This window comes from Mycena indigotica, assembly GCF_014461135.1.
Source record: "Mycena indigotica strain 171206Taipei chromosome Unknown Mind.scaff0005, whole genome shotgun sequence".
Lineage (NCBI taxonomy): Eukaryota > Fungi > Basidiomycota > Agaricomycetes > Agaricales > Mycenaceae > Mycena > Mycena indigotica.
Genome location: NW_023503004.1, coordinates 1982017 through 1995083, shown reverse-complemented (window position 1 = coordinate 1995083; position 13067 = coordinate 1982017). Strand labels below are relative to the sequence as shown.

Below are 13067 nucleotides of genomic sequence, written 5' to 3'. Positions count from 1 at the left end.
ATTGTACTGTAAATCTACAGTTTCAGCAGTGGAGAAATGTAAATAGAAACAAAGAGAATCTATGTGCATTTCTCCACTGCTGATTTCCTTTGTATCATCTGTGCTGAAACTGTCAGTGAAATCCTTTGTTTCACTGTCAGTTTCGCCACATTTGATGTGCGTGATATCATGACCAAATATATGTGCACAGATATCAACCATTTCAGGCATAGTTTCAATCCCATAGATAGTTTTCATCTCAGACTGCCTAAAACTAGTATATATTTGACTAAAATCATTCTCAGTTTCAAAAATGTATATTTTGGGCAAATCTCCATAGGTTGATTTGGTTCTAGATTCTACCAGAATCTAGCACAGTTTCTACTTCAAGGGATATTTTACCAAATCCGGTGTGAATGTCAAGCCAGATAGGAGCAATTACGCGCCAAGTACTTCCCAGGCTGTCGGCGCGTCCATCACGTGCGGGGTCTGTTGTTGACAAATTGATGGCCTCGATGGTCAGGATCAAGCTTGATCCGGACCACCATGTCTCAGGTCGAAGGCTCGAAGCAGCCGCGCTTGCGTCACAGTTTCTTGGGTCCACAAAACCTGGGCCGTGCGCGTCAGTCTACTCAGTCGCGTTTTTTCACTCATAAGTATGGACAGTCATTGGACAGTCAGGACCGCCGGGACTCCACAAATCCGATTTGTCACACTGCCGCGTCACGACATTACTTAGATTGATGTCAACTCACCCACTTCTAACTCCGAGCTGGTGCCAACCTGCACAACGAATGTGTACGATTCAGACCGGAGGATGTGAGTGGACAGTAGTTTGAACGTTCGGGAGTCAGCCTGTGTTCTTTCCGCCTCGATATGACGCGGCGACAGACACATCAACCGCCCGCGGGATCAAACACAGCAAATTGCCGAGGCGACCGACAGGACGCCGTAAGACGACAACGCGTTTCTTTCCTTCCCCACCCATTCCCCCCGCTCATGTCGCGCTATAGTTACGACCCCCTCGCTATCGAGGACGACGATAGGCGCTCGCGCGGCTCGAGTCTACCGCCAGCCTCGAGCTCAGCCACACGCTTGATCCCGCGAAAGCCGCCGCCGCGCGTGTCGAGCCGCTCCCCGTCTCCACTGTTGGATGCCACCCCCACACCCTTGGGCCCCCGCTTGCGCGTAACGCGCAGTCCTTCGCCCTCCACTGGAAGCAGCCGCCCGCCTTCTACCGACTTCGATGTCGACTTTGTTCCCATGAGCCCACAGCCAAGCTCGCGAAACGCACATGCGCGGACGGATTCAAGCGCCTCATTACTCCCTCCCCCACCACGATACAGCGGAGACATATCCCCCGCCTTCTCCCACGCGTCCCTGCCCTTGCCACCCTCCGACTACTCCGATCGCAGCCGGAGCCACTCCCCGCCGTCGGACTATTCGGACGGAGAGGAAGAGGATGGAGACATGCGCTTCGAAGCCCCGCGACCGTTGCCCGCGCCACTCCCGCGGCCCCGGTCTCTCCTCCAAGCCGACCCGCCCACCCCACATGCCACATCCTCACCATTCAGCTTTACCTCCTCGGCATTGCCCCCTGCAACTAACTACTCTGATTCACCCTACGCCCTCCCACCCCGACTTCCTTCGCCAGACAAGGACTATCTTGACGTCCCTTTTCGGCCCCGGTATCCACGGGCAGGGAGTGTAGTCAGCGAGGGAGTGGCGCGGCCTTCTCATCGCCGCGGCGGGCCAGCAGGGCTGGGTTCCATGGGCGGCAGCTCGGAACACAGCAGCATCGACTTCAGCGCAGGGTCGCGGCCAGGATCCGCGCCGCCCGAAAAGGTGCGTCACTGATTCACTCCTTGTCTGTCGCTTATGCAGCTAGTTTGACGCGTTTGCGTATTCGCTCCATCTCGGCCCCGAAGACGACGACGCGCTGCACGACCCGCGGGTCAAATTCAGCGGTGTCTATACGCGTTTCGCAGGCGTGAGCGTGTTTACGGCGCGGGGGGTGCTCAATTTGGGATGCCTGGTGCTGCTTGTGGCGATCTTGGCGGTGCTGTTGTGCGTGGCTACGTCGCATTTCCGGTTCCCATGACTGACAAATAATTCAGCCTGGTGTACCCTCTGCATCTTTACTTCACCGCTGCAAAACCCGGGCAAGCGCTGGTCGGCTCCAGCACGACTTCGGGCGTCAACGCGAGCGGGCAGGTGCCCAGCATCGGGAACTTCGGCCTTGTCGATCTGCATACGCCCAAGAGCGCCTACTCGCTGCCCTCGTACCACGATCCGAGCCAGACGCTGCAGCTCGTCTTCAGCGACGAGTTTGAAGAAGAAGGCCGCAGCTTCTACCCGGGCGACGACCCTTACTGGTACTTCTAAGTCTGGCCTGACGCGTTTAGCTGATGCCTTGTAGGGAGGCTGTGGACCTGCATTATTGGCAGACGGGGAATTTGGAGTGGTACGACCCGTCGATGATCTCGACGCGCGGCGGGGCGCTGGAGATCAACCTCACGAAGGTGGCGGACCCGACGACGAACCACGGACTGAACTACAAGGGCGGGATGATGAGTACCTGGAACAAGTTCTGCTTCACTGGTGCGTTTTCTCGCTCGCGTTACTGGTCCGGCTGATGGGGCGTGAGGCGGGCTCATTCTGGCGGACGTGATGCTTCCCGGCGCCAACAACGTGTTTGGGCTGTGGCCCGCGTTGTGGACGATGGGCAACTTGGGAAGGGCTGGATAGTGCGTCTTTGTAATGATCAGGCTCATCTTGCTTATCGAAATTATTAGCGGCGCTTCGCTTGACGGAATGGTGCGTCAATCACCATCTCACTCACTTGCTGGACTGACCCTCTTGCAAGTGGCCATACAGCTACGACGCGTGTGATATCGGTGCTGCGCCGAACCAGTCGTACGCCTTCACCGCGATGGCGAGCAGCAAGACGGGCCCGCCCGGCGCAACCCTCCCCGACGGCACCCCGCTGTCGTTCCTCCCGGGCCAGCGGTTGTCGCGCTGCGTTTGCAGAGGCGAAACCCATCCGGGCCCGTTCCACAAAGATGGTAGTTACGTGGGCCGGTCGGCGCCGGAGATCGACGTTTTCGAGGCCCAGGTATGCCCGGCTTTGGTTTTGATTATAGAGGCGACTTATTGGCGCAACAGATCGGAGAGGACGCGAGCGGCGTCAACGTCGGGCAGGTCTCGCAGTCTGCGCAATGGGCGGTGAGTTGTTCCGCGCCTGTTTACGGCCATTGACCGCCGTCAGCCGTTCAACGCGGAGTACCACTGGCTGAACACTTCCGACAACCTCATCATCCCGTCGCTCGATGTCTCGCATTTTAACAATTACGTGGGCGGGATATACCAGCAGCCGACCTCGGTCGTTTCCACGACGAGTATGGTTCCCGCTCCCCGTGGACGTGCTTGACAGTTGTGCAGATCAGGCGTGCTATCAACTGGCGGACGGATGTTTTGCACTACAAGGCTTTGAATATGCCCCGGGCTTCAACAAGGCGGTAAGTGTTAGGCTTGTCCCCAGCTCTAACTCACTCCTGCAGTACATCACCTGGATCAACAACAACGCAGTCGCATGGACACTCAACGCCGGTGGTGTCGGGGGCGATACCGCCTCGGGCATCTCCGCACGACCGATCACGAACGAGCCGCTGGTTTGTCTTCCCCCGTTTCTCCGTCCGGGCTGATCATTCACCCCAGTACATCCTTGTCAATCTCGGCATCTCCCCCGCCTTCGGGTTCATCGATTTCGAGCATCTCGTCTTCCCCGCGACGATGCGCATCGACTGGATCCGCGTCTACCAGCGGCGCGACGCGATCAACGTTGGCTGCGACCCGCGGGACATGCCCACGCAGGCTTATATAAACACGTGCGTTGTCTGCTGCATTCCCTTGCCCCGGCTGACATGGACAGGTACATCGACGCGTACACGAACCCCAACTACACGACCTGGACGGACGACTTTGGGCAGCGCATGCCGAAGAACAGCCTCGCGGGCGATTGTTGACATTGACCGCTCAGATAGAGAGCCAATGATGTATTGATTATGATTATTTGACGAGTACTGTAGATATGTCTTCTAGGGAGGGCGCCTCTCGCAGTCTTGATGCTCACCTTCGTGTGACGAGTGGCCGGGCCCGGCCCGTCGCCAGTCACAGGGCCACAATCACTACCATGTAGTGGTGTCGCAGACCGAAGCTCTCGTCAAGGTATGTTGCAACGCTCGGATTGATGCTCGCGCTCATCGGCAAATTTGTCCAATGTCCATCGACGTGAATCGAGTATATCTATCTCAAGCTCAGTCGGGCCCCACGGTCCGACCCTTCAAATTGAGGCCCGAGGAAGGATGTCGATCTGCCAAACAATTGACACTGGCGTGTGCTGCTGATACTTCGCAACTTTCACACCGGCAACCCCTACACCAGTGCACAGCATTTGTCTTCCTACCTTTCCCCCCCATGTCGCAGCCTTCCAACTTGCCAGCCAAGCCCTCGTCCACTGGCACGAAGCAGAAAGCACTCAAGGGGACACGCAATATGGAGGGTTCTGATCAAGTTCAGGCTTCCCAGGATACTACTATCCAGAGGACTCCTCCGGCATTGAATGGGACAGCCATGTTCAATAATGTGCAGCATGTCTCTGGAGGAACACATATTCAAGTTTTGGGAAATTACACCCAGGTGTTTCATCCTCCCAACCCAGTAGCAGCTGAGGCTGAACCTGAGTTTAATAAAAATGGTAATTCAGATATAAATAATGTTTTTATGCTAACATAACACTCAACAGTAGAGATAATCAAGTGGGGCCGCATCAGCCATGGTCCTAAAATTGCCACGATTCCCTTGATGAAAAAGCTCAAGCTCAAAAATGGTAAGACTAAGGTCATGAAAACAGGCGAAATAACTGTGTATCATGGAAAAGTTTTTCCAAGCTCCGAAAAGTTTACGATTGTAAAGTACTTGGTTTCTGACTTCCTAAATGTATGTGGTATCCTATATCCCATAGTAACCTTTCTAACTAAATTTTGAACTAGTGGAAGAGAACTGCTATTGAGCATCAGGACCTAGAGTATGTACCTACAATGACATAATATTTGTTAACTCATAGAGCACAGGATGTATATCCCAAAGCTACTAGGCACATCTCAGGTCCAGTCCAATAGAGTTCTGATTTATCATGAAGGTAGGGACTACAGCTTATATTCAGATCTACCTTATATTTGAGCTAGATTTGATTCCATATATATATGCAAGGAGAGACATACAAAATATATTGCTTGCTGCAAGTTTTGATTGGCATATTGTCCTTCATTTTTTTTCTTTTTCATTGATTAGCTATACTTATTCAGCTGCAGGCATATTTCTTTGAGGTTTGGATTAACCCTAATTGAATTTGCTTACTCATATCTTGTAGGCTGCAAATAAGTATCTTTGGAAGCATCTAAACATTTGGCTCTATGATTGGACATTCACTCAGTACATGGAATGGTTCTGCCCCTCTTCAGGACAATTGAAAATTGAGCTTGGCCCACAAAATATCTCCGGTCTCTGGTTGAAGAGCCAGCTTGTTTATGGGGATGCCATGAATCGACCTGTTTTTGATTTCCCAACAGTTGAAACAACCAAATGGATAACTTCTACACCAAGTGTCTTACAGTTTCTTATGAAAGCCAGACCATTTACAATGAATCCTGTACAAGACATTAATATTCCCCTCCTTGCATTATACCAATATGACTCCCTGCAGAGAAGCACCCCAGCTCTTGACCACCTAAAGATATATCAAACAATATCTCCAGATGTTCATGGCTGGTTTTGTTGCACAGTATTAGAACAAAAGACAAATGACAATACCACCTGGTATGTCTGCACAAATGCATTAAATTTACCTAACATGATTAGTGTTGCGCTATCAGATATGAATTCTGATGCTTGTGATATTGTGCATTTCTGTACATCAATTGGTTTTGTCAGACCTAAGACAATGGTAGTACAAGAGGCAATATCTGTTGCCATAAATCATATTCATTCTACCTCTGGTAGGTCAATAGTGGCTTTTGTGGAAATTTTTCTTATCAAGGTTAACAGCATGTAGGTATTTATCAGATTGATGCCAATTCATTATTTAAAATTATGTGGATCTTACTACAGATGTTGAGCTGCAAGTTCATGTTATTAAAACATGGAATGACTACTCATTAGCAGGAACCTTTATGTCAGATGCTTGCACAGCAGAAATATACCTGATTTTGAAGACTATACAGCCTGAAAATTATCAATCTACATGGTCTGTTACAGTTCCATCAGACACAAATCTTTACCTCTGGGCATGGGATCCTGAGGGTCAAATTCCACTATCTGCAGATGATATAGAAATTTACATCCACTATGAGATACTTGTTTTTGCCAGACTTAGTGAAATAGATCTTTCAACAAATATTCAGGCTTTCAGATCTGCCTTTTCCCAGGAGGATTTGCCTTATATTACAGGATTGGTCCCATGCTCATGCTCTGCATCTCTTGTTTCAACAAATCAAACAAGTGAAAACATAGCAAACAATACAACAGACTTCTTTAAGTATTTAGTGCCACAGAAGTGTTTGAAGTGGTAAGCAACTTATTGTTGTTATTATTAGCACCAAGTCTCATGGCATAAGTGAGCTCCTACAGTGGGATATAGATAGGTATATAAGTTGAATGTTTCAAACACTGTTGATTCCAGTATGATACCGTTAGTAATTGGTGGCTAGTAGGCATGCAATGAAACACATGATTGATGCTGATTGGCTAGATTAGGACCAGAACACATCCCAGTTGTGATGTATTGTTAGAACACAGTCAAATTGTCAGCCTCCAGCTTTGAAGAGCTCATTGTCGAATTGTGATCTCAGAGTGCAAGATAATAGAGCTATAAACAACTTGCCCTGAGACCTATACAACAAGCATCATGGTAATCTACAGGGTGATGAGACACTTCTCAATAAACTAATGTACTTAAATGTAGCCAGGGTTCTGTATGGCATAGTTGTAAGGGCAACCCCGGAGGCCTGAGATCAAGGTCCTAGCAGGGGAGGATCCATGTGGTCAAGACAAAGGTACTAGTCGTCTCTCGCGCTTGCCCACATTGTTGTCAGCGCGCGTGCTGACCAAGGTTTGTTGTGTATTCAGCGGGTTACGCAGGTGGACAAGGGCGGGATGGACTTGTACTCCGAGCCTGAGTCAGCACCAAACCTGGCAATCTTGTCCAGTTGATCCCGTAGAGAGTTTCTTCTGCTATAAGGGAAACCCCAGAGATCAAGGTCCTAGCAGGGGAGGATCCAAAGAGAAGAAACTCTGAGGGTCCGCCTGCTAGATAGCTGACTATATACTGCTTGTCTGTAGCTGCTGCTGTCGGGCATAGAAGGCTTGGGTGGCGTCGCAGGCAAGGTGCCAGGGCGACCATTGGGAGAGTGTTGACAGATCGGTGATTGTGCGGGCGAGATGGAGGGCCGGACCGGAGTCGGAACCGGAGTCGGACCGGAATCGGACGCATCTCCGAGGGGCCGAAAGGGGGCTTCCCCTGACAATCTTTGGCTCTAATTCAAGTGCAACTTTTTTATGGGTAAGGCAACTTGAGTCTGGCTGTGACAAGTCCAACTTGAGCAAAGACAACCTGTCATTGCATACAGCTTTCCAAAATGCAACTTTTCCCGAGTATAACGTTTTGGGCATACAACTAGCCAGTTGGACAACTTTTCCTAGTACAACTTTATTGCTGCATACAGCTTATTTGAATGTAACTTGGACTTTTTTGGCCAGCCATCACTGATATCATCAGTGAATCAGATAAATATGTTAAATATGCATTGCTCCACCACTGCATTTACAATCACCTTTGATGGCCTCTGATGGCCTCTGATGGAGTAACTGAAGTTGTGCCTTGCCTGAAAAAAGTTGTATGTAGGCCCAGAAAAGTTGTACCAGAGACTTTGGCAACATGTATAGTTGTGATTTATAAAGTTGTTCCAGTCTAGGTTGAAGTGGCACTTGTTGTACCTCAGAAAGAAAGTTGCACTTAAAAAAGTTGTACTTAAAATGAAAAACTAAGTTGTATTCAAGAAAGTTCAAGATGTTACTAGAAAGTTGTCTGCTTATTATGGGTTATCAGTAGTCAGAAAAGTTGCACTTGCAGAAGTTGAAGATGTCTCTAGAAAATTTGTGATCAAGTATAAAGTTGTCCCCACCCAGAGTAAAACATATCACTAGAAAAGCTGTCTTTGAGGTTGACTTGTACATGTACACAGGGTGAAAAGTTGTATCTAATTTGCAAAGTTGTATCTAAATCACCATATGCCAACAAAAACTTGCCTAAAGGAGTGGATTCTGCTGCATACTTTGCAGTGCATCCATATAAGGAATCAACTCTGACTCAAGTATAAGGTTTTTATGATAAATCAGCATATTATTTGACTTGAAGTGTCAGGCTCCCAGTAGCCTGGGGACATACTATACCTGACTAGGAAGCTGGCCACCCTAGGAAGCTGGCCACCTATGTATTATCTAGTCCCCAATGCACAGTTATCCTGTTTTGCATATCCTTGAGAGTTGCGAGCAATGAGAGAAACCTCCAAACCAAAAAATGGTATTGCAGGAGGATGTTGATCGCTGTCGGTGGGTGTTGACGTCACCAACGACGACATGTGTGAGTAAAATCCTTATTTTGGGACCGGACCGGGACCACATTTTGCTTTATACTACAACAACCCCACAGTCGATTCGGGTCGTTAGGTGCCCGTTCGACACAGAGGAATGTACCACTCTAAACAACACCCCCCACCATCTGCTTCCTGCTGCCCTTGTAGTTCAACAACCTCCGGAGTATGAATTCAATGCCAATTCCGTTATTGGGAAACAACAGCGAATTTCTTTGCCATTTTTCATCCGTTGGACACGAAACCCAGAACATGCATTATAGGCCGCTAGGGCAATCCGGGCCGGTGAGTGGCTAGATTTGTGGATTTTCAATTCTGGCGTCAGTCGTTCTACTGTCGCAGCACGGATGGCAGGCGTCCCTTCTCGCAAAGATGGACATGAGCACGAGCGCAGGGTTTCAACAGCGGCAGAGAATGTCATGGTTGAGGTCATCAAGGTATGTTTTCATTGACTTCTGACTTCGTGTTGTATGCAGCAGTATGCTAACAACTGACCTAGACCCTGGGCCATCGCGGCGTTGCCATTACCCCACGTTTTATCAATAGCTATGGTTCAACCTTAGCTGGTGGCCCTGTTGGAGATACCTGGGCACGTCGTTTCCTGTCTAGACATCCTGACCTTGCAGTATGTACTTCTTATCTTATTTCATCCTCCAGGTCTGATTCGTCACAGATCAAATGGGCAACACCTCTAGAAGAAGTCCGTGCACGCGCACTTAACCGCACGGTTGTTCGCGAGTACTCGGAGATGCTTGGCAACACGATCCGCCAGTTCAACATCAAGCCCAAGAATATCTGGAACATGGACGAGAAGGGGGTGCAGCTTGGGGTGGTTGGGAAGTGCCGTGTCGTTGTCGACCGCAACCAGACTAACATCCAGAATGTCGAGAGTGGGAACCGTGACCTGATCACGATTATCGAGTGCATTCCAGCAGAGGGTGAGCCAATGCGTTCGTCGGTGATCTATGCTGGTGTTCGTCGTGATCTGCGTTGGGCAGAGGAGAACCCATATGAGGCAAGGTATGGTTATAGTATCATTATCGCATTTGCCTGAATTCATTTTGTTTTGTGCTAGTCTATCTCTGTCTCCCAATGGATGGACCGACCAAGAGCTTGGATCAACTTGGCTCGAGAAGGACTTTGCGCCGCAGTCTGCGGAGCGTCTTGACAGCCCAGACGACTATCGCTTGCTCATCCTCGATGGTCATAACAGCCACATCACTTTTCGGTTTGTTGACTTTGCCCGTCGCTTCCGCATCATTGTTATCTGTCTCCCGTCTCACACGACACATGCATTGCAGCCTCTCGATGTTGGGGTCTTTGGGCCATTGAGCAAAAAATGGAAGGCTTTGGTTGATGATGTACGTGTGTTCCCTCTCTGAATCAGTTCTCCTACCAACGGATTAACAGTATCCTCTATAGTTACATCGTGATCATATTTTCATTACCAAATACAACTTCTTGAAGTACTATGGAGTGGCCCGTGCCAACGCATTCACTCCCAAGAACCTCGAGTCAGCTTTTCGCGCCACGGGTATCCACCCATTCAACCCCAAGGCAGTTCCGGACAAGTTGTTTGAGCCTGCAAAAAACTACACAACCGAGTCCTCTTTACCCTTGCCCCCCTTCGTCCCAACCACACTCGCCCCCATTGCGACAGTAGAAACAGCACCCAGGACACAGGCCGTTGCTCCGCCCACTGCTATAGCGCCAGCTGTTCCTATGACCCCAAAGACACGTGCAATCCTCCGCCGCATTGCTGCGCCAGCCAATACACCAGTACCGGCCTGGCGTGGGAGTTTACGCTCTGAGTCTTCCCCGTCTCCATCGCGCACTCCATCTCCGCAGGCATCTACCTGGGAAACACGATCATCAACTCCGTCACCAACTCCACCACCAGCTTCTCCAACATATCCATCCACTCCTATGCGTTCACCAACTCCTACAAGCCCGTCAACTCCGTTGCCGCCTGCCGTCTCTAATTTGGATGAGACTCGGGCAATCTACCGTTTTGTAATGCCATCCCCCCTCCGAGCAAATCCCACGCGAGATGCACTTGCAGCCGAGAATGAGGAGCTACGGCGTCTGCTCAAAGCTGCTGGAACTGAGCTTGAAGCCAGCCAGGCGCGGGAGTTGCTTGCCGATCGAGAGAATGCACGTCTGCGCAAGGTTGTTTTCGCCAAGAAAAACAAGCCAAAGAAGGGCGGCAAAATCTCCACAGCCCATGCACGTCTAATGACAGGAGCGGAGATGGCAAATGCACTTCTTGTCGAATTCCAGAAAAAGCTGATGTCTGAGCTACACCATGGCATGAAAACAGCATTGGCAGCAGCAAAGAAGCAGATTGTGGAGGCGGAGAGGAGTATGAAGGCAGCGCTGAAGCAGGCAGAGAAGGATCGGAAGGCGGAGGAGCGGCGCTTGGCCAAAGAAGCTTGTGAACGTGGTCGTGGTCATGGTCGTGGTCGTGGTCGTGGTCGTGGTCGTGGTCGTGTTCGGGGCCGTGTGCAGGGCCAGAGAGGAAGTCTTGGAGTGGGGCATGGTCGGGGACAGAGTTGGGATGACTCGGATGATGAGGAGGGTGAGTATGAATCCCCGTCACCATCAGAAGACGAAGGTCTGTTGCAGAGTGGCTCAGAGTCGTCTGACAATCTTTTGATGGTCGGAGAGTCGGAGGACGAAGAGGATGCGGAGGAGACAGGCATTCTTGCACTGAATGGGCACCGGTGGCGGGAAGGGAATATTGAATTCCAGGTTTTATGGGACGATGCTGATTGTACTTGGGAACCGCTCAGCACAGTCAACGACTGTGCTGCGCTGGACGACTATCTCGCAGGGAGGTCTGTAGATGACCCTCTGCGCCTTCCAAAGCGTCAATACCGCATCGATACTCAGTTAGAGCTCACCGACACGTAGATTTGTAATAGTAGTGTCCTCAGCTCAAATACAGAATCTCTGGCCTTGTCCCGGCAAGACCTGCAATGAGAGTGTCCAATTAAACACCCCCTCTGCAAGCCTGGCATTTTGCAAGCCGCACAGGCACCATCTCCCCCACCATCGTCCATTCCTGTCCGGCGGGCAGCATTTTTTGGGTGAGAATGTGGGCGTGTTATTTGGGGTTTGAAGTGCTAACGACAGAAGAGGATGTCAGCTAGCATGCTGAATAGTGCGATAAACCAGCTAGCACCAGGCTGGGGACGGGTACGACGGTAGGATGGCCAACGCAGATGGAGGAGAATTGACAGCCTAGCGTTCCCACGGGCGGCCAGCTTCCCCGTCTTGCCTCCGAAGCAACTCGCCGTGGCAAAATATTCGCCGCAGCATCAATTCTTGAGTTAAATTCACCAAACACAGATCCTCTGTAGCCCAGAGTGCCCCCAACATCCTCGCACATACTCAAGCTTAAATGGTATATTTTTGGGCTCTTTCAACTCAAGATACACTAAGGTGGCCAGCTTCCCAGTCAGGTATAGGAAAATTGCCGCGCGAGAACAAGGACATGCATGGTTGATAGATGGCTTGAAAAGTGATTTGCGCGTGTAGCATGGACGAGTCAGCGGCGGAAGCAAGGCGGAAGGCTGATTGGAATGATCGATACGCCGGGAGCGCCCACAGACTGAGAGGAGACTGCGCTAGCACGACGAGGTTGATTGGCGACCTTGATTCCTCAAGGGCGTTGGGGTTCACCACCAAGAACAAGGTCGGTGGGCTGTCTAGCTGCCGAGAACAAGACCCCGACAACTAAGTATAGCGATGCATTTGTAGTAGTATGTAGGTGCGGACAACGACGAGCTGACAGAAACGGTGGTGGCCGCGCTGGGCCAGGGTTCTCGGCGGAGGCTTGGCGTTAACCAGCAGCGGGAGCAGAAAACTGTGCTGGCGTAAACCGTATGTGCAGCCGACATGAATGTGTGATTTTTGACAGACATTTCAATTTTTCTGTCTAATCTTGGCAGCTAAGGAGGGCCGGTGTCTGTGGGAAGACGCGGAGAGGAAGATAATCTGAAGTTAGGCGGTTACTGTCGTTGTCGTTGTCGGCGGAGGAGTCGGGAGGACAAGGGAGAAAACTTGGAGAAGAAGACAAGGTTGCTACGTGGCGGTCTCGTAAGCCGCTATGGGGCGCTGAAGAGGTTGTGGGCGACTTGGATGTGAGCAATGGACACGTCGCTGGCTTCCCTGGCTCTGAATAGCGCACCGGGATGGCAGAAAAGATAGGAAAAGAATCTGGAGGTTGTCAGCGGGCCGGACATCTGGGCCATCAGCTGTCACGTCACGACGTCACTCCTTTTCCCGATTCGCCACGATGACCGGGATCTTAGATCGGCCTTGTACGTGAGCGTGGGCATGGGATCTGCTGGTGAGGTCAAGATGTTATAAAGGGCG

General features: G+C 50.6%; 1 protein-coding gene across 1 annotated transcript; it reads left to right on the top strand.

Moving 5' to 3' along the window:
• Positions 1-978: 978 nt before the first annotated feature.
• On the top strand, positions 979-4004 carry MIND_00580200 (GH16 domain-containing protein; the record flags this gene model as incomplete). Its single annotated transcript, XM_037362562.1, has 13 exons — positions 979-1824; positions 1868-2046; positions 2097-2354; positions 2399-2580; positions 2627-2726; positions 2775-2796; positions 2846-3094; positions 3145-3204; positions 3248-3377; positions 3421-3497; positions 3540-3650; positions 3697-3866; positions 3911-4004. 13 exons carry the CDS (start codon positions 979-981, stop codon positions 4002-4004), a joined length of 2478 nt encoding a protein of 825 aa, XP_037220483.1.
• Positions 4005-13067: the final 9063 nt, after the last annotated feature.